This window comes from Lemur catta, chromosome 2 (genome assembly GCF_020740605.2).
Source record: "Lemur catta isolate mLemCat1 chromosome 2, mLemCat1.pri, whole genome shotgun sequence".
Classification (NCBI taxonomy): Eukaryota; Metazoa; Chordata; class Mammalia; order Primates; family Lemuridae; genus Lemur; species Lemur catta.
This window is the reverse complement of record NC_059129.1, coordinates 135,115,256-135,143,181: the sequence shown is the minus strand read 5'-3', so window position 1 is coordinate 135,143,181 and position 27,926 is coordinate 135,115,256. Positions and strand designations below refer to the sequence as shown.

At 39.3% G+C, this 27,926-nt stretch overlaps 1 protein-coding gene across 1 annotated transcript in view; it reads left to right on the top strand.

Moving 5' to 3' along the window:
- Positions 1-27,926, top strand: part of SYNE1 (spectrin repeat containing nuclear envelope protein 1) — a 427,753-nt gene that overhangs the window by 208,242 nt on the left and 191,585 nt on the right. Inside the window, exons 54-68 of the mRNA XM_045544593.1 lie at positions 698-1,054; positions 4,756-4,892; positions 5,108-5,285; positions 8,084-8,266; positions 11,999-12,142; positions 12,486-12,641; positions 14,205-14,369; positions 15,764-15,936; positions 17,408-17,561; positions 20,237-20,380; positions 21,156-21,320; positions 24,652-24,969; positions 26,072-26,227; positions 26,381-26,551; positions 27,143-27,469. Coding sequence (XP_045400549.1) covers positions 698-1,054; positions 4,756-4,892; positions 5,108-5,285; positions 8,084-8,266; positions 11,999-12,142; positions 12,486-12,641; positions 14,205-14,369; positions 15,764-15,936; positions 17,408-17,561; positions 20,237-20,380; positions 21,156-21,320; positions 24,652-24,969; positions 26,072-26,227; positions 26,381-26,551; positions 27,143-27,469 — 2,928 coding nt within the window. The remainder of the gene's footprint in view (positions 1-697; positions 1,055-4,755; positions 4,893-5,107; positions 5,286-8,083; positions 8,267-11,998; positions 12,143-12,485; positions 12,642-14,204; positions 14,370-15,763; positions 15,937-17,407; positions 17,562-20,236; positions 20,381-21,155; positions 21,321-24,651; positions 24,970-26,071; positions 26,228-26,380; positions 26,552-27,142; positions 27,470-27,926) is intronic.

Genomic DNA, 27,926 nt, shown 5'->3' with positions numbered 1-27,926 from the left:
GTATTTGTGTGCTTTAAGGCTAAAACTATAGCTAGATTGTTAAATTTCTAGCGAGTTTTTTTAAAAGGTACAAATAATAGTAATAAATGAACCCAAGTCTAGAATTTAAACTTTTGATTAAGTACGTCTGTGAATTATTCATTTTAGTTGCTATAAAAATGTTTAGTGAAGGTACTGAAGTTTTTGAAGTTGTATAGGGCTCATTCTTTTGTTGTCATGAGTCAGCTTGATTCCTGGTGGGACGGACGTGCGATTTAAGCCCCTATCTTGTGGAAGATGAAATGTGGAAATTGTGAGCAGAGCACAGTTCTGCTGTAATCCTTATTCACTTGTCCATGCACTTAGGGGGAAATACAAATTCAATCATTTATAGGGGCAGTATGCCACAGGCAAATATTTAAGTCACTATCAAAACATTTTCATATGTTGAAACAATGCCTGATTTCGGGGTCCCTGTTTAATCTGTTTCAAGATGTTGCAAATTCTCGGGTCATCTTTGCCATAAGCCTCGGCACTTGGCGATGATAATTCCCTGCTATTATAATTTGGGAGTGGGTAGAGGAATTGATTCGGGTTCCTTGTGGCACACTTGCTAAAACTTCCTAGCAGGACAGGGTCCCCTTCTGTACACATTTGGAAACTTGCAGCCCAAGTGACTCACAGCCTCCTTGGTTACCATGGCGATATTCCATTACAGGAGCTGATAGATTCCAGAGAGATTGGTGCAAGCCGCCTGAGCAGAGTGGAGTCGCTGGCTCCTGAAGTGAAACAGAACACAACTGCCAGTGGGTGTGAGCTCATGCACGCGGAGATGCAGGCCCTGCGCGCCGACTGGAAGCAGTGGGAAGACAGTGTGTTCCAAACGCAGAGCAGCTTGGAGAACCTGGTTAGCCAAATGGCCCTTTCGGAACAGGAGTTCTCAGGCCAAGTGGCTCAGCTCGAGCAGGCCCTGGAAGAGTTCAGTGCCCTTCTGAAAACCTGGGCTCAGCAGTTAACCCTCCTGGAAGGCAAGAACACGGATGAGGAGATAGTGGAATGCTGGCACAAGGGACAAGTAAGTTGGCTTCCTGTTTTCTATTGGTGGTTATGCTAAAAATATTTTTTTTGACTCTCACTGTTACTTTAAAACAAAAAAGAAATTTCATGCTAACTAAAAACATGCAATGTTCAGACTTGGAGGAAGTATTTATCTAGTTAAATTTACAAAGTCTGATCTTTTTCCTCTTCTCATAAATCAAACTCTTGTAAAAAGAAAGATTTGAGGAAGAAGGAGTTATTATTTGCCATAGGAAACATTTATTGTTCGTGGAGACATTTTACTTTCATTCCTATGGTGTAAGAATTTGTAATACTGTATTCAGCCATGCAGTCTGAAAAATAGCCTGTGGGCTGAGGCATAAATAGACAAGAGAGTCATAGCTGTTTCCTTGCCAGTTAACTATTTCAAGCAATTAAATGATTGAATTTATAGCTTTGAAAGACTCATTTGGTAATCTGCTAAAGCACAACTAATAGTTTTCTTCCTGATTAGCGCTCCTCTGTGTGGTTTTGACAGCTGTACTTGAATTAGCCCGTTAACCGAACACCTACGTCATGCGCCCTGTTGCCTTCCTGGCTTTTTTTTTTTTTAAACTAATGGCAGCTTCTTCAAACTGTGAGAAAGGGAAATACACCAGGGATAGTGGAGAATGGGCAGGAGCTTGGCATTTTTTTCCTTTTTTTTTTTTTTTTTTTTACTGTTAAATGGTATCTTTGAAAGCCTTTTCACCATTTGCAATTTTATAATGCCCTGAATCATGGAGGTCCTTAAAAGGAAGTTTACTAAAGTAAACTTCTCTGCTTCTATTTATGTTATAATTGTTTCAAAATAGCTCCAGCCAGTAAGAAAGTCATGTAGTATTTCCAGCATTGCCTTGTTTTAAACCAAGTATTTGAAACAAATTTAGCACACCATAAATTAAAACTTTATAATTATCTATTTATGCTGTTTTATTTATAATGTTTCTAGTTTTTTTGTTTTTGTTGTTCTAATGCATTTCCTGTCCTTTGGGTTTACACACCAGAATAAAGCTTAGAAATCAGTTCTGTGAGACAGGGACAAAGAAGTTGGTAATTGTTCCATGTGGTTCTGATATGAAAAAATCAGTTATGCTATTTTGGCACCTTTTCATTTCCATTCCTTTCCATTTCATTAATATGAGTGAAATTTTTAAAAAAGAAAGATTTAGTTATTACCTAGGTTATAAATACTATTCTCAGTTACTGTTATTTCTTACATGGATACTATTAGTGAAAATAATAGGTCAGCCCTATAAAAATACACATGATAATGCAACAGTAAATATGAGCTTTTATTATAGTTGTTCTAACAATTCAAGGATATCGGCCTTCTGCTTAGGTCCACTTCCAGATATGACTCTAGGGCCAATGTTTTTGATGACAACACTACATTTTCTCTCAACATTCATATTTTCTTTTATTTTTAATAATGGAATTTTATCTAAAAGTAGAGATAGTATTTCAATTATTATTATTTTATAACTATTATTTTATGTTTACAAAATAGTAGATTTGCCAGGGTTCTTGTGGCATTGTTTTGCTATTGGGGGGGCCTTGTCAGTGACAATCACAATAATCATCACAAGAATTTATTTTATGCAATTAAATGACAACACTCAAGAAATCCTTTACAGTATAAAAACAGATGATTTATAAACTATATAATACAATGTGGCAAAAAGTTCTGTTTACTGTGTTTGTAAAACTTGTTTATCTTAATATTCATTGGATTATTAGTATTGGAAATATAGCAGTTTTCTTAAGCTGTATAAAGGGGAAAAATGCATTCTAGCATGTAACCAAATCAAAAGTGAAAAACTCAATATTTACATAATGAAAAAGTTCTACTGGCATGCTTTAATTTAAGTTGAAGTTATAGAAATTTTTTAAATGTTAAGTTTTGGTCAAAAGCTTTTCATTTTTAATGTCATCTCAAATTTATGAGTGACTGACTCGAATCTCAGTATTTTTACTTTTTTAGTATGAGATAAGTTGCTTTAGGTTTTATAATGTTCTCCCTTAAATAAAAGGTTCAATCTGACATAAAACAAATTGTTCCTAGTTTAGCATTTGGAGTTTCAGAAACTATCTAGTTATTACTTATGAATTTTTATAAATAAAAATGTTTTAGACTCCTGTAGCCTAGACACTGAGCTAAATAAAGAATTGACAGACCAAGAGAACACCCTCCCTGCTCCCATGGCCACGGTCTAGGTGACAAGACACACAGGTACAAAGCCAGTGGGCTGCTCATCCTGGTGAACGCCTGTAAGGTGTTCTGTGTCCTCAGAGAAGAATCCCTAAGAGGTGGGAGGGAGGGAGAGGAGCCCTAGAGGAATCATTATTTGAGCGGAGTCTTGGGGCATGATTACCACTTGACTGGACAGATCAGAGAGAGGAACAGCATCAAAATGCCACGTTACTAAGGGATGAGAAATCACAGGAGGGAAACTAGAGGACAGGAGGCAAATTAGGAGGATTCTGTGCCATTCCAGAAAGAAATGATGGCGATGTCCACGGGTCTGTGAGAGTCAGCATGCAGAGGCAAAGACGGGCACGATGAAATGAGCTAAGGCACAGAGGAGGCTAGACTGGTGTCTCTTGCATGGAGTGAGAAGGGAAACAAAGGGAGAGGCTGAGATCCTGTTCAGTCTTCTCGTTTACACCCGCGGGAGGACAGTGGTGCCATTTACCAGGATGAGGGTGCAACACAGACCTGGTTTGTTGAGGGATGTGCTTTCTCTTCAGATCTGGGCCATCTCTTGATAAATATCTCCGAGAACAATAATAGTAACAGCAACAGCTATTTGAGTAGTTACTCATCTTTTTGTCCCTCCTCCTTAATTTATTTGGTTGCTTTGGTGATAGCACTATCCACACAGTGTTTAAATATTCAAGAGTCATTTTCCTGCCGATTTCACTAATTAGGCACTGAGTGTGTTAGAAATTGTGCTAAGTGTGTGTCACTCGTGATCTCATTTCCTCCTTGTGACAACTCTGTAAGAGGAACACTCTGATTGCAAAGCACCTTGTGTAACTCAGCTGACCATGGCATTGATTTCAGAGGTGTACTCTTCAGTTCCTAAGAATTTATTTTGGATTAGGTACACTGTTTTTCATGAGTCTCCCTTTCTTCATTTGGGCAGGTGGGGGTGGGGAGGGTCCCAGAATCCAGCAAAATACTTGGCATATAGCATGTATTTAGCAAATATTTGATGGCTATATGAATGAAACTATGAAACAAATGAATTAGTAGTTAAATAAGACCTGTTGATTATAAAAAATTCTTAACATAAATGTTACCTGTATATGCTACACAAATCAATTGCTATGTACATTTTAATCCATATATATATCTCCCAATGACCTAGTCAGACTATTTTTAAACAATGTAGTTTCTCTTTTCTTTTCTTGTTTCATTTTCAGTCATTTGGCCGGTTAATCATTTGGCTACTCTACAATATTTGATGCTATAGTGTCTGTGCATGGCTAGAAAACTAGAAAAGGAGACAAATTAGCTAAGTGCTATTATTTATAAGAGGAATTCTGAAAATATGCCTCATTTCTTTATTGAATCTACTGTGTTGGTTCCTCCCTCACTAATAATTTATCATATGATTTATACCTGTGTAGTATGAGGATATGAAAGTGACCCAATGTAAATGCTCCCTTCTCTGTCTTATTATTTCCTAAAAGGAGATACTAGATGCTCTACAAAAAGCAGAGCCTAGAACAGAGGATCTCAAGTCTCAGCTGAATGAACTTTGTCGATTTTCCAGAGACCTGAGTTCATACAGTGGGAAAGTTTCTGGCTTAATTAAAGAATATAATTGGTGAGCATGGACCTTATTGGTATTCCAAATATTTTTATACAAATTAGAAGCTAGAGGTTTATTTTAAGGTATAATTTCAAAATGATATTAATTAAGCATTAAGTGCATTAATAAATGAGATAAGTACACATTCTAAGAACTGATTCCATCAAACATTAGTTTAATCAATGTTATCAATTTTTTTCCTCTATTAAATTGTCAAATCACTTTTTCAGTCTTTGTTTGCAAGCATCCAAGGGCTGCCAGAATAAAGAACAGATTTTACAGCAAAGATTTCAAAAAGCCTTGAGGGATTTCCAGCAGTGGTTGGTTAATGCAAAAATCACTACTGCCAAATGTTTTGATATACCTCAAAATATTAGTGAAGTTTCAACAAGTCTTCAGAAAATACAGGTAAGAGTGTTATCAATTAATTTTAATAATGGTTAATTCTAACAATTAATTCTAATGATAGCATTTAAAAGGTACCTCTAGATCTTTTTGTTAGTGCATTCCATATTAAAGTTTTTCTAAAGAAACTCAAATTTCACATAAATTCCCACTTGAAATGGTTGATTTTTTTATGTGAAGAGAAACTGGTCTGTTTATATAAGTACATACTATTTTTACATGTAAATCAGGGAAATAATAAAAGCTCTTTCTATGTGACAAACATTGAATTGTGTGTGCTTACTCTAAGTGGATTTTGTCATTTAATTTTCACAATAACCATATCAAGTTCGTAAGATGATAATTCCCAGCATACAGATAGCATAAAAGAAATTTAGTGAGGTTGCAGAGCTGCTGTGTAAAATTGCCAGATTTATCAGAGGTAGATTTTATGTTTGTTCATTTTTTTCTCTCATCCTTTTCTTTACCTAATTGCAACTTCATCGTGCCGTTCTACACAACACCTTCAACAGCAGCCTTTTTTAGGCACAGTTGTTGAAATTGCCTTTCATACCTGTGCATGTCTGATTATTGCATATATTAGCAGTCCTGAAAGATCAGTGATGAAATTTGAATTTTTTTCAGAGGGCATATGTATATAGCAAACTATACATGCACATGCTTGAAGTTTTTCTAGTAGGAGCAGGCTCTGAAACAGTATTGCCCATATCTCTTTCACCAATTTGAATTCTTGGTTATTAATATAATAGGATAACTCTTGCTTTGAAGAGTTGCTCCATTTAAAATTCTTCCAATTTTGCTTCAGGTTAAGGGGTAGAACTTTGAAACCTCATTCACCCATTAGTCTGTGTTGGAGAAACCCAGTACTATTTTTGAGGACAGGCTTTGGCCTTTTCTCTGCCCTGCCGCCCCCAACCTCAGCATAGCTCTATGTATGGGGGTGGCCATCCGTGGAGATAAACATCCTGGTGAGGTTCCTTTAAACAAAATCCACAACAGAATATCTATGCTTCTGTTTCCTGTCAGAATAAATAACCTTGAGCTTGGGCTTTCCATTTCTTCTCTAACCTTTGAAAATATTAATGGAAGTTGACTGTAGAATACATACAGAATCCACCTATTTTTCTAGAGAAAGATTATATTCTTTTGTTTTGGTGGTTTTATTTGTTTTGTTTTGTTTTGGAGATAGAGTCTCGCTCTGTCACCTGGGCTAGAGTGTTGTGGCGTCAGTCTAGCTCCCAGCAACTTCAAACTCCTGACTCAAGCCATTCTCCTGCCTCAGCCTCTCGAATAGCTGGGACTACTGTTGTATGCCACCATGCCGGGCTATTTTTTAGTAGAGACAGGGTCTTGCTCTTGCTCAGGTTCTTCTCGAACTCCTGCCCTCAGATGATCCTCCCACCTCAGCCTCCCAGAGTGCTAGGATTACAGGCATGAGCCACCATGCCCAGCCAAGATTATATTCTTGGATCTAGCCAGCTGTTGGGAAAAGTACACACTTTGGCTACACTTTATTAAGTTATACTTTGGCATTATGTCATTGACTTGTATGTCATAAGGACAACCATATGAAACACTCTGTTGTCTTTTATTTTATTTTCTTAGAGATAAGGTCTCTCTCTGTCATCCAGTCTGGAGTGAAGTGCTACAGTCATAGCTCACTGCCACCTCAAACTCCTAGGCTCAAGCTATCCTCCCACCTCAGCCTCCTAAGTAGCTGGGACTACAAGTGTACACCACTATGCCCAGCTAATTTTTTTTTTTTTTTTTTGAGACAGAGTCTTGCTCTGTTGCCCGGGCTAAAGTGCCGTGGCATCAGCCTAGCTCACAGCAACCTCAAACTCCTGGGCTCAAGCCATCCTCCTGCCTCAGCCTCCAAAGTAGCTGGGACTATAGGCATGCATCACCACGTCCGGCTAATTTTTCTATATATATTTTTAGCTGTCCATATAATTTCTTTCTATTTTTAGTAGAGACAGGGTCTCATTCTTGCTCAGGCTGGTCTCAAACTCCTGAGCTCAAACCATCCACCTGCCTTGGCCTCCCAGAGTGCTAGGATTACAGGCATGAGCCACCGCGCCCGGCCTTAATTTTTAAATTTTTTGTAGAGAAGGGATCTTGTTATGTTGCCCAGTCTGGTCTTGAACTCCAGGCCTCAAGTGATCCTCTCACCTTTGCCTCCCAAAATGCTAACATTATAGGCATGAGCCACTGCGCCCAGCCTGTTGTCATTTTTTGATAAACTACCACTAAAAATGTAATCCACTCCATATAATAGCATTTGCTTTATTAAGACTACCCATGAAAATTCACATCCTGTCTCTTTCTAAGAATGATTATGCTTCTGCTGAGAAGATGGTTTGTTTTTATCATATGTGAGTTGTGTACCTGGTTGTGTTTACTCTTTTGCTTTGGCAGCTAGGATCCTCAGAGCCTAAGTCATAATCCAACCCCATCAATAATACAGAACCATATGGCTTTTATTTTGTAAACTAATCTTAGCCAGAGTCTATTTTATTTTATAACTCTTATTTTCCCTTGGTACTCATTTCCTCTCTTGTTTATTTTTATATAATTGTCAATGTTATATGAGACAGCTCACAACATTTTTGGGACAAGTCATTTTTTAGATTAGTAAATAAAATAATTTACAACTTGACTATTAAAGGAAGACCTGGGCCTTTTACAATTAAAATAGCTTATTTCTTCTCTTTGATTTTAATGAGGAATATATAGAAAAATCAATGTATTTTAAAGCATAGAGCATTTTATTGTGCTTAATTTTATATTTTTATTTATAGGAGTTTTTGTCCGAAAGTGAGAATGGACAGCATAAGCTAAACATGATGGTGTCTAAAGGAGAACTTCTGAGTACTCTGTTGACCAAAGAGAAAGCTAAAGGGATCCAGGCCAAAGTTGCAACTGCAAAAGAAGATTGGAAAAATTTTCACTCAAATCTCCACCAAAAGGAATCTGCCCTAGAGGTATATATAGTATAGCCAACTACGTGGACATCTTCTGTGTTGTTTGTTGTTGTTGTTAATTAAACCACAGTTTCCATATAACCGAGTGCCAATATCGATGACTTTTGTCATCCCTCTTTGAATATAAATGGATAATTGGATAACTGTAAACTAGCTCAATGCTAGCAGGAGCCTCCCTGAGGAATTAAGTAGCTTCTTGCACAGCGGGGTCTATTGTTACAGACTGGCCCCTCCACAGACAGCCAGCTTTACATTTCAGCATAGCACTTAATCTTCCATTAAAATGCCTCAATATTTTCTTCAGAGGCAATATAAGGTGAATTTATGATAACCATAAAATAATTATTGCCACAATAATTTTTTCTTCCAAGAGCATCTATTTTATGTAGCAACTCTTCTTTTAGAGGAAAATTTTAGAGGTATGGGGAGTATCTTTTCCCTTTAAAATAATACTTCCTGGTGGAATAGAGCCTTCATTTGATTATGACCATAATTAATGCAGGATGGAAAAAGATAATAGAGGATTAACATTCAGCATGAGAAAATGTGTATTTCCTCAATTCTTTTCTAACCCAAGACCATCGAGTTGTCTTTTGTAACAGTGGTTGTTCTTTCAGGGCAGGTATCCTCCACTTAATAGAGTGATATCCACTGTGTAGTGCCTAGAAATTCGCAGTTAACCCTGCAGGAATCATCAGTGCAATGTGGCTTGAGCTCTGAAGCATCAGCTGTTGAGTTTAATATGTCTAGATTTGATTGCAAGATTACCTAGTTCAACAGATGTGCAAAAGTAGGCAAGTAGGTCATGAATTGCCTGTTTTCTTAATCTCTTATTTCCCTTATGATTAAGTGTAACCCTTTTAATTTATTCCTCCCTCCCAACTTTTCTCCCTCCTTCCTATAAGGAATAGATACATAATAATGCCTATTATGTGCCAGACACTATGGAAAGAACACATGTGGGTTAGTCTTTTGCCTTGCCTCAAGCAGTACCCTTTTTAGAGCAAAAACAGTACATAAAAAATTATTGCAATATAATATACACATGTTCAGGGCTTAGTAGTCAGTCATAGAAAGATGCTACTAACTCTATTTGAAGAAACCAAGGAAGGTTTCCAGAGAGGTGACATTTTAACTGAATCTTGATGGCTAAGTGTTCTTTGAATTTGCTAAAGTTGACATGCATTTCACCTGGAAGGAATTGAACGCACAGGGCCCCCAACTATGAATAGGAAACTTTGGGAAGTTTGACACCAACATAAGGTTTTGCAAGAAGAGCAACAGAGATAAAATTGGAGGTGAAGATCAGGGCCAGGTAGTGAAATGTCTTGTGTGGTAAGCAATTTGACTGTGACTGTCACCCCAGGGTTTCTCATTTGAATCCCAGACACAGTTTTCCCAAAACTGAAACATAACCCATACTCTTCTCAATGCATAGGAGAGAAGTTAATTCATTACATTCAATGGATGCTTTAAGGCACTAGGACTTGATTCTCTCAGAACCTGGTTGGGAAGGGCTGAGTGAGGAATCTGCAGGTCTTTTAGCTGCAGATAAACATGTCAATTCTCTGCCCACAGTGCAAACCAGGACAGGGAATAGTAAGTTAGTGAGAGACAGAGAAAGCTTTCAATAATGATCCAGATGACAGAGATGAGGGCCTGCATGAAGAAAATAATAATAGGATGAAGAATCTCTTAAAACACAACAGGATTTGGTAGCTAATTAGATGCAGGGCATAGAGAAGAAAGAGAAGTTAAGTTTGAATCCTCAGTTTCTAATTTGGAAGATGGCACAAATGGTGTTGCCATTACCTGAGATATAAATATGGTAGGGAAAGTAGTTTGGAGGGGATAACAAAAATTCATTCAATTTAATGTACATTAAATTTTATGTGCCTTCCAGACATTCAGGGGCTAATGACCAAGAGGTAGCAGTTCATGTGAGTGCAGAGCTCAAGAGAGATGGTAGAACTGAGCAACAGTGGTAATGGACAATCACCCGTGCTGGACACTGTCACAGGCACTTAATGTATAGCAGTCTGCGTTTAACCCTCTTAACTATGCATGGAGGTAGGAGCTCACCTATCTCTATTCTGTGGATGAAGCAAGTAAGGCACAGGCTGATTCAATAACCTGCCAAGGTCTCACAGCTAGAAAGTAATGGAGACAAGTTCAAACCCAGGCACTCTGTCTCCAAGTGTCGTATACACAGCTCTGTAAATGTGGGGCTTTGAGAATTTGTAGGTGGTCACTGAGGCCATTGGAGACATCGCTGGAAAATATGCAGAGTGAACATTCAGTGGGTGCCTACCCACCCCTGTAGGTAGAAAGTACATGAGGAACTTCTGGAGTTTAGGAGGAACGTTAGAACTTAATATCAAGCTCATCCTTGTTCTGATTACCCAGGCCTTGTGCTCAGATCCATGACTGCACTCCTTTGAAAAAGAACCCAGCTTCCTTCTGTGTTAGACCTCAGACTGAGCCCTCAGTCTCTTTTCTTTGCAGAGCCTACATTCCTCATCACGTTCCCCCACTTTGCCCTGTTTAGTGTCCCCATGATACTCCAGTAACCCGAAGATGGAAGCACTTTGAACTCATAAATTTATTTAATTATTCAACAAATATTTGTGGACCATCTATTTGTGAAGGACTAGTGTAGGCTTGAGGGCTACAGCAGAGAATAAAACAGAACAAAACCCCTGCCCTCATGATGCTTAGATTTTTTTTTGGAATATTCCAGGGGTTATTTTGGTTTCTTACATTTGTGCATTACTTTTAACTTTCGAAAGCATTCCCACAACTAACCCATCTCCCTCACGGTGAGTACGGCACAGGTGATTGTCCCCACACTGTAGATATCCTAGACCAGATACAGATGGAGCATTAAGCCATTACTCCTCTCTGCTTAGATTTTTCAGCTAATCTGTATGGACTTTCTCTTGGGCAGAACTACAAAAAGTGCTGATTAATTTTAAAGCCTTTAATTGGTTCACATGGTAACATAAATAACAAATTCAAATTCACATCAGCCTAGCACTTTATAAGTAATAGTGGATGTAGACACCTTGCTTAGGAAACCTACATGGTATCTATGCAAGTATTTACAACATTCTTATGTGGTAAGCACATACCACTATTTGGTATTTCTTATCATTTTATAAAACAGAATAAACTGTTTGTTAAAAACATAAGAAGCATTTAAACTACATGTATTTGCTACTTCTTGTCTCTTCATAAATCAAAATCAATAAAATGTATACTAACATTTATTTATATTCCTACACGGTACCCTGGTGTGTCCCAGGAAGTGTCAGACCCAGGCCTTCCCCTCATGGAGTTTGTAATCCAGTTTTGGAAATGAGGCACACCTGTCTCAGAGGAAAAGTCACAATCCAGTCCAGTCCAGTCTATGATAAAGTATGTAGGCGCTGGCATAGACGACAGGTGCACTAGAAGTTGAGAAATGGGTATGATCTCTGAGGTGGGCCAGATAGTTAGGGGAAAAAATTATATTTGAAAAAAGTAGAGTCATATAATGGTTCTAAACAATGTTCAAACTTTTAAATAGCTTACTAGTTAGTGCCCAGGAGAATGATGGAATGTTCCAGACATTGAGAAAAGGGCAGAAAGGGGAGGGGGCCAGGTTGGAATGGGGTTTGAATGCCAACTGAAGGACTCTAGGCTTGCTGTTAAAATATCCTCTTGTCCTTGACACTGTCTAAAACCTTGTAGAATCTAAAGATCCAAATGAAGGACTTCGAAGTAAGTGCTGAGCCCATCCAGGCCTGGCTGAGTAAGACGGAGCAGATGGTGCATGAAAGCAGCAGTCGCCTCTATGATCTGCCGGCCAAGAGGAGAGAGCAGCAGAAACTCCAGGTGACGAGACCCTCCGCCCCATCTGACCACACCTCTGTCCTGCCCCTTTTACCCCCGAGAGAGCAGATGCATGCTGAACACCCCGACTTAGACTCTGCCGCCGTGGGATGCCGTGTGTCCTTTCCCCATTTCTGACACCTTTTATGTTTTCTACCTTTCCTCTGAGGTCTGATTTGTTTCCTTGCTGCGGTGCTCCACTATGTGGAGGTCAGAAATAACAAAGCCTTCAGGGTACTCCGATCGATGGCTTGCCGGTGTTGATTTCCATGTTCTTTGGTCCAAAGCTTCATGTGCGATGTGCTTTTCCCCGGCCTCTCAATTGTGACTTGCTTGTGCTTTTCAGTCTGTCCTTGAGGAAATACACTGCTACGAGCCTCAGCTCCACAGGCTGAAAGAGAAAGCTCAGCAGCTGTGCGAAGGACAAGCTGCCAGCAAGAGCTTTAGGCACAGAGTGTCGCAGCTGTCTTCCCAGTATCTAGCGCTAAGCAATTTAACAAAGGTAACGCCTGGCATGTCTGTGTGTGAGTGTGATACCGATGTCGCAAAACCGCAGTTGCCACAGGTTGTGCAGGAAGCCCATCCTGCCACGGCCCCCGGCTGGTGTCTCTGGCTCAGCAATGAGGCTCGTAAGCGCTGTGTCCCCAGCCTTGCAATCCAAGTTAATCATTTGCGTGACGGCTTAAAGTGGTTCTCTGAAAACACCAAAGGAGGTTTCAAAGATTGAAGAGACTTCCAGTCTATTATTGCACAAAATATCCCTTTTAATACTGAAATGATATGTTTCCCAGGGCTTTGATTTTGAAGACTCAAAGGATAAACATAAGGCAAAACTCAGAGTTTTTGTTCTAAAGAATCTCAGATTAAATTACTTTAGAAAAACATGAATCCAAAGCATATAAATTCCATTGAACTAAATATAAAGGTAGTTTGAAAAAATGGGTCTAAATTTCTTATATTCATTATATAGTAGTCAAGGAGGTGTTGATTGAGAGTTTCAGTTCGGATTCCAGAGCAGAGCTCAAAATTGGCACTGATTCATATAACTGATTAAATCTCTTTTTAAATAGCTTAGGAAAAAGTCAGTGGAGTCCCACTATGACCTCGTTTAGAGCATTCAACTAGTATAATGCAGACCCATCTTGAACTTCATGACAGGTTTATCCTGAGCTTTATGCGCCTTGTAACATTTGTTTCCTGTATTTTAAATTTCAGATGTTAGAATGTAATCTGTTCTTTCATTTAACCTCACCTATTTTAGTGTTGACTAACTTCTCGTCTGCTAATTTGGGCCATCAAAAATACATCATTGAGAAATTCACACCAGTATAAGTCTGAAAGTAAATAGTCTATGTTTACACCCATGTTTATTCTGTGATTACTTTTTATATGAATTGATATGAAATTTTGATATGAAAATATGAATTACTTTTTTCTGTTTTTAGAAAATCTGTCACATATCTAATGAATTAAGATGAAGAATGAATCATTTTAGAATAAATTAAAGACATATTTCTATTCCTTTAGATTTAGTTACCAATAAGTAGTAGATATTTTAATGCTTTAAGAGCTATAGACTATTATGAAGTCTTCACTGTGTTGGATATGACCTATAATTAATGAGGAAACCACATGTGTGGTTCCAAGCATTAAAATTTAGAGATATAAAATCTCAGATTACTGTTCTTCAGAACTCTGCCTATAGTGTGGGTGCTGTGGGAATGTGGTATTAGTTAAGGCAAACATGGTATGCGAAAGCTAGAAACTACTTTGATTCCCCTCCCAGACAAGGCATTAGGAAAAAATTTTACTGACAAAAAAAATCACAGCTGTCATAAAGAAGGTGAGGAGCAGTAAATTGTAAATTTTCTGCTTTTTGGCCCAGTTATTTTAGTCGTCTTACTATTTAGAAAGATCACAAATCTCATAGAATGAGTGCAGACTTGTATCATGTGTGCAACTTATGAAGCTCTGACTGATTGTAGTTATTCCATACAAGCCATTAGCTTTACACTTTGAGTCTCTGTAGAATGGACAGCTCTAAAACCATTTCTGTCCTTTCCAGGAGAAAGTGTCAAGATTGGACAGAATTGTTGCAGAGCACAATCAGTTCTCTCTCGGCATTAAAGAATTACAGGACTGGATGACAGACGCTGTTCACATGCTGGATTCTTACTGCCACCCAACATCTGATAAAAGTGTCCTGGACAGCAGGATACTCAAGCTTGAGGTATGCATGTGTAGAGAAATATTTCTAACTTTACAGCATTTGTTTTTCTCAAAATGTCCCATCTCCATCTGCCTGGCGTGGCTATGTCACACTCTACCCATGACCAATCTCAGAATGCCTTGCCGGTGAGATCCTGTCCACCTGGAGTGGACATGCCTGAGCATTCCTGAATTATTTGACTCTAGACATACTCATAATTTTTTTCCAAAAAATATAATAAAACCCTAATGTGGTTACTTGCTTGATAGCCAAATAAGAGGTTTAGTTTCAAATTACCTCACAAACACAATTATTTTGAGAAAATATTTTGAAGGGCAAAACATTTCCCATCTTACTCAGCTCACTTGCCTACCTGTATCGTTTAGTGCATCCTTCTCCCATCCCAAAATTTGCATCACAAATGCAAAAGTTCAATTTTGCATTTGTGATGAAAATAATTAATCTGCATTCATTCATATACGAAGTGCCTTCTAGAAGACTGGCACTCTGTCTTGGCACCAGCAACTCGAAGATGAATAAAATGTGGTCTTCGCCCTTGAGGATTTTATTTTCTGGGCCTGGAGATTGAAATACAGAGGACAGTAATAACAGCTACAGATATGCTTATGGTGTTACAGACAGAGGAGTGGAACTGGGCAGGAGGGATGGGTTGAACACTGGAGCAGATTTCTTAGGAAGTCTGCTTGCTAAACTGAGATTTTAAGAATGATGGAGGGAGTTATCCTGGCAAGGATACCTGGGTGGAAATTTGAGAGCGGTAGCAGGGAGGGGAGAAGTGTGAGCAACAGAGGGAGGGAAGAAACAGCACGGGGTGTGGCAAACTGCTAGCAGTTGCTTATTGCTGCAGCAGAAAATGGTGGCAATGGTGGCTGAAGCTGAATCTATAGAAATTGGCAAGATCCACATTAGAAAGAGATGGAACTTTGTGTCATAGGTGACACTCCCTGTTTTATTACTTTGAATTAAAGTTTCCTTCTCACATAGGAAAAGAATAGGGCTTATGAAGAACTTGAGATGTATCATCTATTTCTATAGGTTTGTTGTGCTGGAGACCTTAACACTTATAAACTCTTCATCATGAGAATTCATGAATTGTACTGTAGTATCTTTTTCCCTTGTTAAAACCAGTAAAGTAAAACTTCACTGGAAGGAGGGATTATTCAGAGAAGACTCAAGACTAGCAAAGCTAAGGCCACTTAGAGATCAGCAGGTGGCTGGTGACTGGCACTCACCAGCAAGCAACTTCTCCACCCTCCATTTCAGCAGCCAGAGAGCTCCAGGGCAGGTGCAACCCAACCGCATGTCATTCTGCTATCTTCAGGGGCTCTGAAATCTTTAAAGCCAGAAATGTTAAACATGCAAATGGCAAAGTATTTCTGTGTTTGTTTCTACAGGCTCTATTATCAGTGAAACAGGAAAAAGAGATTCAGATGAAAATGATACTGACCAGGGGAGAATCTGTCCTTCAGAATACCTCTCCAGAAGGCATTCCTGCTGTCCAGCAGCAACTGCAGAGTGTGAAGGATATGTGGGCGGCTCTTTCGTCTGCAGGGATTCGTTGTAAAAGGTAAGGGAAATCACAGCCAGGCACTTGCAAGCCATTAGTAAAAGATCAGTACAAAACTGCAATAACAGACTATTCTTATGGTTCTCTTTCCTTCCCTCCCTCCCTCCTTCCTTTCTTCCTTCCCTCCTTTCTCCCCTCCTTCTTTCCTTCCCCCCTCCCGTTCTCTCTTTCTTTGTTTCCTTCCTTCATTTCTTCCTTTTTTTTTAAAAAAAAACAAAAGAAACTGACAGGTATAATCTTGCATTTCCATTGACCTGCAATAACATGCCTGTGATTTAATATAACTAAAAATGCATATTTCTTATTGTTGTTCACTGCTTAAAAACCAAAAAAAAAATGAATAGATGTTTAATAATGTAAAGATATATTGATTAAAACTGAGTCATTCACTTGGGAGGTAACTGCAGGAAATACCAGTGGGGGAGAGGAAAAAAAATGAGCAATGGGGAAGCCAGTAACGGGTACATTATCAAACAAGTTACCATAGTGCGCAACTGGTACTTAATCCAGCTGGGAGCCGATTTAGAGCATGTGCCTCCGAGTTTTTGCACCCAAGGGCAGGGGAGCTGGAGCATTTGGAAACAAACTCCCTTGAGTCAGGAGGACAGCTGAGGGCTGCCCATGAGGGTGACACTCCCCAGGTACTTCTTGCCCACCCTGCCCTCGAGCCGAGAGTACATCAGCATATCTTCAATCTAAGAGATCTAGGAGGGAGCAACTGGGAGCCCAGTTGGCAACATGCTGCAGTGCTAGGGTCCGAAGGTGTATATGCGGTGAGGGGGGCACTGAGAGTGTCTGCTGCAAAATTACCCAAAACATGGTAGTAAAATTGAGCACAAATGACTAATGTAATTAAAATTATACCATTCATATTGAGACAAGGAAATATTTAACTAATTAAAAAAGAGAAATAGTTAAGTTTTAATATTTAGACCAATTCAGGAAATGTTACCTTGTTTTTCCATTGTGATTTTCTGATTTTTAAGTCTCATGCAAGGTGGTTATTGTGCTTATTCTCCCTTGGTTCTTCCTTCTTTCTTTTGGTAATTCATTTTTTTCCTCTCCTGCTCTGCGTGTCCTGCTCGACTGGATGAAGTTAACTGTTGGTTCTCCCCTGCCCAGAGCTGTGGCTTGGGCAAAGGCCCACTCGGGAATCTCTCCCGGTTTCTCCACCAGGCCTCTCCCAGTGTCTGGTCTTCCCTCGCCACTGACTTGTGGGTTGGTGCCCACTCCCACTTTTCTGCCTGTCGGCCTCGGTTTAACTTGCTTCCTGAGCCTGTCCTTGCCAGAGTCCTAGACTCAGAGCTGAGAAGCCCTGGCCAGAGTGCCCGGGGCCCAAGCCAGCCCCTTTCCTGGTCTCTGGACCCCCTGCTGGCTGGAGTGGCCAGAGTGGCCGGAGCAGACACAGTGACAGATTTTAGACTCATAAGGATTCTCTATGTAGACTATTGTCCTTTCACATCCCTTTCAGTCAACTCGAAGGCGCTCTTTCTAAATGGACAAGTTATCAGGATGATGTTCGACAGTTTTCCGGTTGGATGGACAGTGTTGAAGCCAGCCTAAATGAGTCTGAAAGGCAGTGTGCGGAACTGCGGGAGAAAACAGCTGCTCTCGGAAAAGCCAAGGTTAGAGCTGGATTTCAGATTCCATTCGTTCTCGTACAGGCCTCTTTAGAATGCCACCATCAGACAGAAATATGATTACCTGTATGCCAAGGCTGTATGTATAAGTAAATTATATTTTGGGCTTGTGCTATAATTTCTAATGGCTTCTTAAACTGGACTTTTGTTTATGGTTATTTTATTAGTAAGTGAAATTTTTCTCTTCCAGGAAAACCATGTAGACTCATGTTTTATAATATAGACCACTGAAAAATTAGCACCTTGTAACAACATCTTGTAATATCTTCAGCCTGCGCATTGCTGGGAAGTAAAAAGGCTTTTTTTTTTATCACATCCTTTCATACTTGCTACTTTTGTACATTTTTCATAATGATCATACTCATACAGTACTGCATGTAAAGATTTTTATAATATATAAATAAATATTAAGAATGCATTCTTAAAACTCTTTTATTAATAGTAGGATTCAGACATAAAGCTTTGGAGACTTTTGGTTTATAGCTGCAGCCTTACTCAAAGGCATGTTCATTGGACGGCCTATTCTAACGCAATTTCGTCATGTCCTAAGCAGTTCTTATTATCTGCTACGCAGAAATCCACAGAAATCCTTCGAGCTCTTGTATTCTCAGTTTCTGTCAATTTCTATCTAATCACCCTGAATAGACTAAATCAGACACCTGGTTATCCCAGCATCTTCTTCCTCGTTCCAACTCTGCGTCATGCATTAGGTTCTGCTGATCCATTCTCTTCATCTGAATTGGAACAGACCCCTAATCTCTCACCTTGTTCCTTGTCTCCATCTACTGCTATCTTCATATAAAGGTGAACGTCTCAATTCCCTGTTTAAGAGCCCCTTTTGGCCTCCAATCGTCTACAGTGTAATCCCAGTGTAAACCCTCCTGGTTTGTAAGAATGGTAATAGTCCCTTCTGCCGTCCTCATTTCTTCACTCTCGCCCTGCTCCCTTCCACTCTGCAGCCTGACTGAATCTCACACTGTGTCCTAAACCGCCCCACTCTCCTTTGGAGAATCCCTTCCATTTTCACAGAACGTCCTTGCTCTGCCTCTGCACCTGGCAACCTCCTACTCGCCTTTCTGAGCCAGTTCACAAGTCATTTTGGTTGTGACATACCATCCCCACCACTCTAGGCTTGATTGGCTGTTCTGTTCTCTCATGGCTGCAGTTCATAGCTGTTTATTAATCTTATAGGATAGGTGCTTACCTGTCCCTCGTCCCTCTCCCTCCGTGGCTGGAGATGCTTAATTTTCTTTACATCCTTAGGACTTGGCTCTTTGTCTCAGCAAATGCTGAATAAAAGTTATTTGAATAACTAAATGTAACCTATGCCAAGGTGCTTAATATTTCTGGGTCTCATCTGTGTATCTGTAAATTAATATAATAGTAATTATCTGCATCATTATCTATATTTATTACCTGTAATAATTATTAATTGTTCAATTAATTATTCATCCATTCAATCGATATTTATTGAGAAGTTGCTGCATGTAGGGGGCTTTGTGTCTGATTCTGGATGAATAAAACAGACAAGGGCTATGTGCTGGTGGGGGCACATCCACTCAGCAATAAATGTACGAATAAATGTCACTGGTAAGTACTGTGAAGGAAAAAAGCAGCATGGTGTGAGAGTAATTTGGAAAGCGCTAATATAGATTGTTTAGGGCCATGGGGTAGGGACAGGAAAGGCCTCTCTGAAGCAGTAGACATTAGACTACACCCTAAAGGATTTAATGCAGAGAAATTAGCATGGGCAGGATACTAGCATTCTAGATAGAATAAACAGCATGTCCACAGGCCCTGAGGAGGGAAAACTGGGGGTGGTAGGCAGGAGTAGCTGCAGAAGAGAGTAAGCAGGGGAGGGTGCTGCAAGGGATTTGGAGGGTGGCAGGGATCTGATCCTGCACCACCACGTCGGCTGCCCTGAGGATTTTCCACTTGGTCCTGACAGCGTTAGGAAGATAATCCATGTTTTAAGCTAGGGAGCCACGTGATTCCATTTTTAATCCTATGACATTTTATCCCTTAGGTTGCTGGATAGAGTATGGAATAAGGGATAGGGCAAGAATGGGTGGCTGGGAATCTGCCTAGGAGACCACTGCAAAGTCCGAGTGAAAGGTGAGGGCAGCCTGGACTGGGGAGACACGAGGACAGATATCATGATGTAACGGGGAGGTAGAACTAATAGGATTTCATCATGGATAGGAAGACAGAGAGCTAGCGAGGACTCTGGAGCATTCCAGCATTCTGGATTGACCTTCTGGGTGGGAGGTGGTGGTATTTACTGTTTGAAAAAAAGACTGAAAGAAAAGGGGGTTTGGTGAGTGCTGGGGCAGATTGGGGTGGAAACCATGAGCCCATTTCTGGACATAAGAGGTTTGAGAAATCCAAGTAGAAATATAAAGTAGTTAATTGGGAATTCACATCTTAGAAAAAGTTGTGGACCAGATACCAAATACACACACACATACACACACACACACACACACACACACACACACACACACATCATTCACATCCATGCATTTATGTATGTATCTATATCAGATAGATAAGTGGATGGATAGACAGGTAGATAACCCAAGGTCATTTGTCAACTGTATGGTTATCATTGCTGTGATGGTGCATGGGTAACTCCTTTATTTTTCAAAAATGTTCTCTAGTTATTAAATGAAGAAGTGTTGAGTCACAGCAGCTTGCTGGAGACCATCGAAGTCAAAGGGGCGGGCATGACGGAGCACTATGTCACCCAGCTGGAGCTCCAGGATCTGCAGGAACGGTACAGAGCTGTCAAAGAGAGGGCCAAGGTAGGGCTGACCAGGCTCCTTGCAGACTCACTGCCCTAGGAGTGTTTGGAGCTGTGCTTCTTTAAAGATTCATTTGAGAACGACAGGCTTGTAAGAAGCAAAATGAATTTTGATATTTTAAAGGTATCCCTGGCAAAACCAAACCAAAACCTTCAAATATGATTAGTATATGAAAGCCACTAAAGTAAAATAATCCTTAATTTAAAATTCCTAGAAATGTACCAATTTAACAAAAATGTAGGACAGCTTTATAATGAAGACTCATCAATGCCTTATTATATCTGGTGATGAGAAATTTCTGAAGTAGGAAATAATCACCAATCATATTTATCACCCTTCATTTAGGCCTCACAAAGAAAATAAAAATACTTTTTCAGAGCACATTCTATTTTGTTAGACAAAGCACATGAAAAATTTAATCTACAGTGAATCCAAATCCTCATTTAAAGCATAAGAATCTCAATTTTTTTCACTAGCAAAAGGGAATTTTTATGAAAAGGAAATTCATTTTTTGGCATGCCTGTTACATTTTATAAAGAATTTTGAGATGAAATAGTTAATTCAACAAAATAATCTTTAAGATCCCTTTAAATCCTGAAATATGTGTTACATTTTTTACATAAATCTTGAAGGTTCATTCTGCTAGGAAATCATTCATATTCCAATTATTTAATGATTATGCTTTTTTAAAATTCCAAAAGTGAACTCTTACAGCACATTGGTGGTATGCGTAGCAATGTATTCCTATCTCAATGATTTTAAATGCTAATTATAGGAAGCAGTAACCAAGTCTGAAAAACTCGTTCGCCTGCACCAAGAGTATCAGAGAGACCTCAAGGCGTTTGAGGTTTGGCTGGGGCAGGAACAAGAAAAGCTTGACCGATACTCAGTTCTGGAAGGTGATGCCCACACTCACGAGTCAACATTGCGGGATCTTCAGGTAAAGCCACCTTTATCCTGAAGCAAGGGAATCTTCCTTTTGAATATGAAATCTTTACTTTAAGCAATGTGAAGTTAATATGACCTTGAGCTCTACAGGCAGCTGATGCATATTAAGTGTAACCCGGTAAGGTTTGATCTAGAGCATTCTGGGACCTCAGTAGCATATGCTAGTTGAGATCACTTGGTAGGCAGTTTAGACTGGGCAGTGCTGGCACTTGGGGGACTCTTACAGTTACTAGGCTGGCCTCTGACAGGTGTGGCCACAGATCTAATTTATGGTGTTGACTGGCCCACCCGCCTGTTGCTCCCTAAAGGATCAAATCACATGTGGGCACAGCAGCAGGATCAGAAGACTGTGACATTACTCTAAGTTCAACTGGTAGCTACATCTTGGGCCGTCTGATTTTAACCAAAACCTACAATAGTGTTGACAATACGGGCCCAGGCTCAGAGTTCCAGAAGAAGGAATTAGAGAAGCTTTAAAAAGTGTTGGTGCTCAGGCCAGCAGGCTGCAATTCAGGGTGAGATGTCAGACACAATGGGAATAGTGGCCGTAACCCATTTACTTATTTACTTATTGAACATTTATTGAATACCTAATACAGTGCAAATGTTTTGCTAGCTACTTCAGGTAATGGTGACTACGATATTATTTCTGTCTTCAAGGAACTTGCAATCTGATGGGGAACACAAATCCAGAGATGGATTGTTATAAACAATGTGGTGAGGACACTAACGAACTAATGCAAGGAATCTTATGGTAGCATCAAAGGGGGAACTTAATCTTACCTTGGGAGGTAGGGAGGGGTCAGGTAGGTTCCCCAAGAAAAGGCCACCAGGTACACATAGCAGAGGATGGAGAAAGGCCAGTGAGACCACTCCATGTCCCTCCAGCACTGTGTTGGAACTTACAAATGTGCCATCAGCCCTGATTAGAATTGTTTCAGGATTGGGCAAAATTTATCTATAGCTTGGGCAAGGTGGAAAAATCAGGGACTGTCATGGTTATCTTTGGTATATAAAATTCTGGCTATTTCTGTTAGGTCTTGAGGAGTGTTACATAATGGCAGGAGAACAGGTTTGGGGTTAGGAAGTTGGGACTCTAATCCTTGGTGGGACCTGACACTAGGTGCCTTCAGGCAGGAGAGAACCTCTCAAGCTCAGTTTCCTCAACATAGTTGTTGTGAGGATTAAATGAAATGGGAGAAAATCTTATTTAAATATATGATTTATTGATGAAATAAATAAATAAATAGTAGAAGTTAGAAGAATCATAATTTCCTCAGCTTACTTACAGGATTCATCCATCCTGCCTTAAAAGAATAAGATGTCCTGGTCCTCCAGGTTCAGCTGTTATAGTTTATTTGAGTAGACTTGACTTCGTTTTCTTTAACCCTTCTGAGCACTTCACTCCAGCACCCTTGGCAAGCAAATGCCGAGCTCCCTGTGCTTCCATGTAGGAATGAGGCCAACCCCCAGCAGCTGCTTCTCTTATTCTGGTCAGAAGAAAATATTTCGCTTACCATGCAATTAGTGTGGTTCAAACCTAACTCCAACTGCTGGCTTTGCCATGTATTAATTCACACATTGTCTTAGTTTGAGTCACCACCAATGTTAAAAAGGAAGGGAGATGCTAGTGGCAGGAAACAGTAGTGGAAAACTGCGATGCCCCAACTCCACAGCAGGATTTCTTCAGGATCTGGGTGTCCTACAGCATGTACAGTGGGTGGGCGGGGGAGATCGGCCAGCAGTGTGAACCGTATTCACAAGTTATTTTGTATAAACTGAAGGCCTAATTTGGCTCATAGAATATAGATATACAAAGCTTATGAATATATTTAATTTATATTATATATAAATATATGTATTTACTTAAATATTGAACGATGTTTTACCTTCAGAATAAATACTTGAAATATGGAATATATGAGAATTTATGTAATAGAATGATGATTTCGAGAATAAAGCTGTTATTTATAAACTAAGGAAAGGGTGATAAATTGGGAAGATAAATAAATAGGGATCAGTAAACTACAGCCCACAGCCACAATGTCTGTATTTTAAATAAAGTTTTATTGGAACACAGCCACACCCATTCATTTAAGTATCATATGGCTCCTTTAGAGATATAATGGCAGAGAGTTAAGTAGTTGCAGCAGAGACCAATGGCCCACAAAGTCCAAAATATTTACTATCAGGCCCTTTACAGAAAAAGTTTGCAGACTTGAATTAGGAAAAAAGATCGTACAAAATGACTTTTTAGAAAAATCTAAGAATTTTAAAATAAATTTTCTGTGTTTTTAGCCATTTTGATTAATATTTTACCATATATGTGTGTGTATATATATATATATATACATATATATATATATGTATGTATATAGTTCTTCTGTTTCTGTATCCACACACGTTCACATTGCACTATTCTTGGAGTGACATCATATTTGAGGGAAAATTTTCTATTAGTTTGAACTATGTGAGATTGCTATTTTTGTAAGTAAAATGTATCAGCAATTTTAAATTATTTGAGCTGATAGTAAGGATTTTTTTCATTAATACTATATTTTAACTACATGTATTAGTACTTTCAATATTTTTGGTAGGATTTGACTTGATTCCTTTTACTTTAGATGATGGATCAAGTGACAGTATGGATTCTTTTTTTCATTAGAAATACAAGTACATAACATTGTTTTACCACCATCTTTAAGGATATAAGTTTTTTTCATTCTTTAAAAAATAGCTTGTGCCATTCAAGACTTGGTTCATACTAAATCTGCAGGATAAATCTTTGGGGCTTATCTTTGGCAGAGGAAAGATACTTTGCACCTGGGAGCACCTCGTAGGCACATGGGATTGAACCAAACTCCCAGGCTTGGATCCCTCCTTAGCAAAAAGAGAGTTCATTGTTCCTTTCTCAGCCACAAATGTAGCACTGAGCCCATTCGACATCCAAGCAAGAAGCCTGAGGACTTTGAGCAGATTATGAGCCATAGTAAGCATCGGTTATTCCTTCAAACCATAGCCCTTTACTTATAAGTGTTTTTGCCTGTAAGCTGAAAAGTCATATTTCAGAAACTATTGATTGAGAAAAATATTGATGGGGTTGTGTATGTTGATTATTTTAATTGGAAATGTTTCAGAATCTTTCTCTTGACTTGGGAGACAATATTCAGTGTTAGGGACACATTTTTTGTATAAGGCACAATAAAATCTTTTTTTCCTAATATATGAAGTTGAAGGTGGCATGGTTGGCTTGGGTGAGATGTGCTAACCCATGCAAGAATGAATAGGACTGAAGCGTGACGGCCACACCTTCTTCCCCGCAGGAGCTCCAAGTGCGCTGCGCAGAGGGGCAGGCGCTACTGAACTCAGTGCTGCACACCAGAGAGGATGTGATCCCTTCGGGCATCCCCCAGGCGGAGGACCGGGCTTTAGAGTCTCTCCGGCAGGACTGGCAGGCTTACCAGCACAGGCTGTCTGAGACCCGAGCTCAGTTCAATAACATAGTGAACAAACTGAGGCTGATGGAGCAAAAGTTTCAGCAAGTAGATGAATGGCTAAAAACAGTGGAGGAGAAGATTATTCTCAGGACCAGATGTCAGTCTAACCGAGCAACCAAGGAAATACAGTTACATCAGATGAAGGTACAATGCCTGTAAATTCCTGATCCTTGTCAAAGCAGCAATTATCTTGCGTAATTTGTATCATTAAAATATTTAGTAACTTTTGTCCAAGGCTTAGGTTTTACAAAATCTCTTTCTGCTTGCTTAGAAATTTACAAGAAATTACAATGGAGCATTCCTCTTACAGCAATTATTTTATAGGTTAGTCTTTGATAGAATGTAGTTTAATGGAAATATTTTGTATTTTCTTCTGATTAGCTATTACCTTGTTTTGTAAAGATACATGAATGCTAGTATTACAATTAATTAAGTTTATAGTTTGATATGAAATTACTCTAATATAGGACACTTTGGCCATTTTGATCAATATTTTACCATATATGTGTGTGTGCATATATATGTGTATATATATATATTTATATATATAGTTCTTCTGTTTCCATATCCACACATGTTCATATTGTACTATTCTTGGAGTGACATCATATTTGAGGGAAAATTTTCTATTAGTTTGAACTAAGATAAGCCCCAAAGATTTACCCTGCAGATTTAGTATGAACCAAGTCTTGAAGGGCACAAGCTATTTTTTAAAGAATGAAAAAAACTTATATCCTTAAAGATGGTAGTAAAACAATGTTATATACTTGTATTTCTAATGAAAAAAAGAATCCATACTGTCACTTGATCCATCATCTAAAGTAAAAGGAATCAAGTCAAATCCCACCAAAAATATAATTAGTTTTATTCTAATTTTTATACAATTTCAATGTATACATCCAAAATAATGCCCAGGCCTAGACAATTTCTTTTCTTTATTCGTCTGTTTTAAAGTTGATCGAAGTGTAACAGAAGATATAAAAATATATGCCACTTTGGGTTTTTTAAAACATTTTTGAAGTGTCATATATAAAAGTATCCAAACTCATAAGCATACAGTTTCTATTGAATTGTCGTAAGCCGATTTTTTGCAAAGATAATATGTGGCACATTTTCAAAATTACATCTCAAAATAAAGATACTTGAAACATACACTGAAGTTATTTCCTATTAAAAAGATATATATTTGTCTTATTCAAGAGTGGCTAAAATTGATTCTTTCCCCTCAATATTTACATCATTTCAGAAGTGGCATGAGGAGGTGACCGCGTACAGAGATGAAGTTGAGGAAGTGGGAGCTGGAGCGCAGGAGATCCTGGACGAGAGCCACGTGAGCAGCAGGATGGGCTGCCAGGCCACCCAGCTGACTTCCAGATACCAGGCCCTGCTCCTCCAAGTGCTGGTGAGCAAACCCCGGCTGCTCGGTACGGGCCAGCGAACTTCGTGAGCCCAAGTGGCCTTCCTTTCATTGATTCCCAGTGTGGATACATATTTATAACAAAGACCCTGACACAGATCTGTGACTCACTGTTCAATTTTCTCTTCTCTTTCAAAGGAACAAATAAAATCCCTGGAGGAGGAGATCCAGAGTTTGGAGGAATCAGAATTATCTCTCAGTTCCTATTCTGATTGGTATGGATCTACGCATAAAAACTTCAAGAATGTGGCAACGAAAATTGATAAAGTAGATCCAGCCATGATGGGGAAAAAATTAAAGACGTTGGAGGTAGGCATGTATCCTTTGGATTTGTTTCTAGTCTTTTCTCTTTACCTAAGTGGCCCCATTGTCCTGCAGGGATATTGTAAGCACGTGTGTTCATCCTGACCCCATATGGCTGGTGATCCTCAGCTCATCATTTCACTTAAAATATGAAGTTGGATCTTTAAGGTCCAAAGCTGGCTTTCATCGATCTGTGATATGTTGTCATCTGAAAAACTTACACATGGCTGCCATGAAAGTCTTAGCTAAATTCCAGTGTGACACTTGAATATTAAGAGAAAAAACAATCATTCTCGAATTCATGTCCTAGTTACCTTAACAAAGAGTTTTAATTCAGATCTTTAGGGAGATTGCAAAGGATGTGAGAAACGTCAAGTTCTTTTTCACGTTTCTGATTTGGAAGTGATATATTGATCAAGATTTTTCTATAGTGCAGAAAAGAAACCAGGGTTCTTAATCCCTGGCAGGTCAAATCTGGTTCTAAACTTCAGCAACTTATTTGAAGGGGAAATAAATAGGTGGACCCAAGAATGGGACTTAAAAGCCTTTTCTCTAAGACTAACTCTTTATGTGCTTCCTACTCACTCTCTTTTTCAGGTTTTGCTAAAGGACATGGAGAAAGGCCACAGTTTGCTGAAATCAGCCCGGGAGAAAGGAGAGAGGGCCCTTCAGTACTTGGAGGAAGGCGAGGCAGAGACGTTAAGAAAGGAGATCCATGGTCATGTGGAGCAGTTGGAGGAACTGACCAGCACTGTCAGGAAAGAGCACATGGCCCTGGAGAAAGGTCTTCATTTAGCAAAGGAATTCTCAGATAAATGCAAAGCACTGACTCAGTGGATAGCAGAGTACCAAGACATTCTACATATTCCTGAAGAACCCAAGATGGAATTATACGAAAAGAAAGCTCAGTTATCTAAATACAAGGTAGTGCATTGCTACTCCTTGGCAGCTGCATGTGGAGGGCATGTAGGGACTGTACTGGAGGGAGGTGATTCCTGGTGTATGTCACCCACAGTGGGAGCTGGAAAACATCCTGCACTTGTCTGTTTTGTTGGTGACCAGTGATGTCATGACCCTATGTAGATTTATTTTGTTAAATACACTACCTCGGAGTTATTTTTCCATTTGGGAATCTGATACCCAAATATTGTGTCAATAAATCTATTGGCTATATGTATCAATTAATTAATCCATCAATAGAGATCTTTTCTGACAGTGTGATCCAGGTACATGGATCTTCCCTTTAAACCTTGCTGGCACCAGGATCCTATACCTACAGATTTTACCTGACCCGTGTAGAGGGCTTCCCTTCACCTTCTGGTACCCAAGACCTAGAAGCTGACCTATAGCACAATGAGATATAGTTGTAAGAAAATAAGTT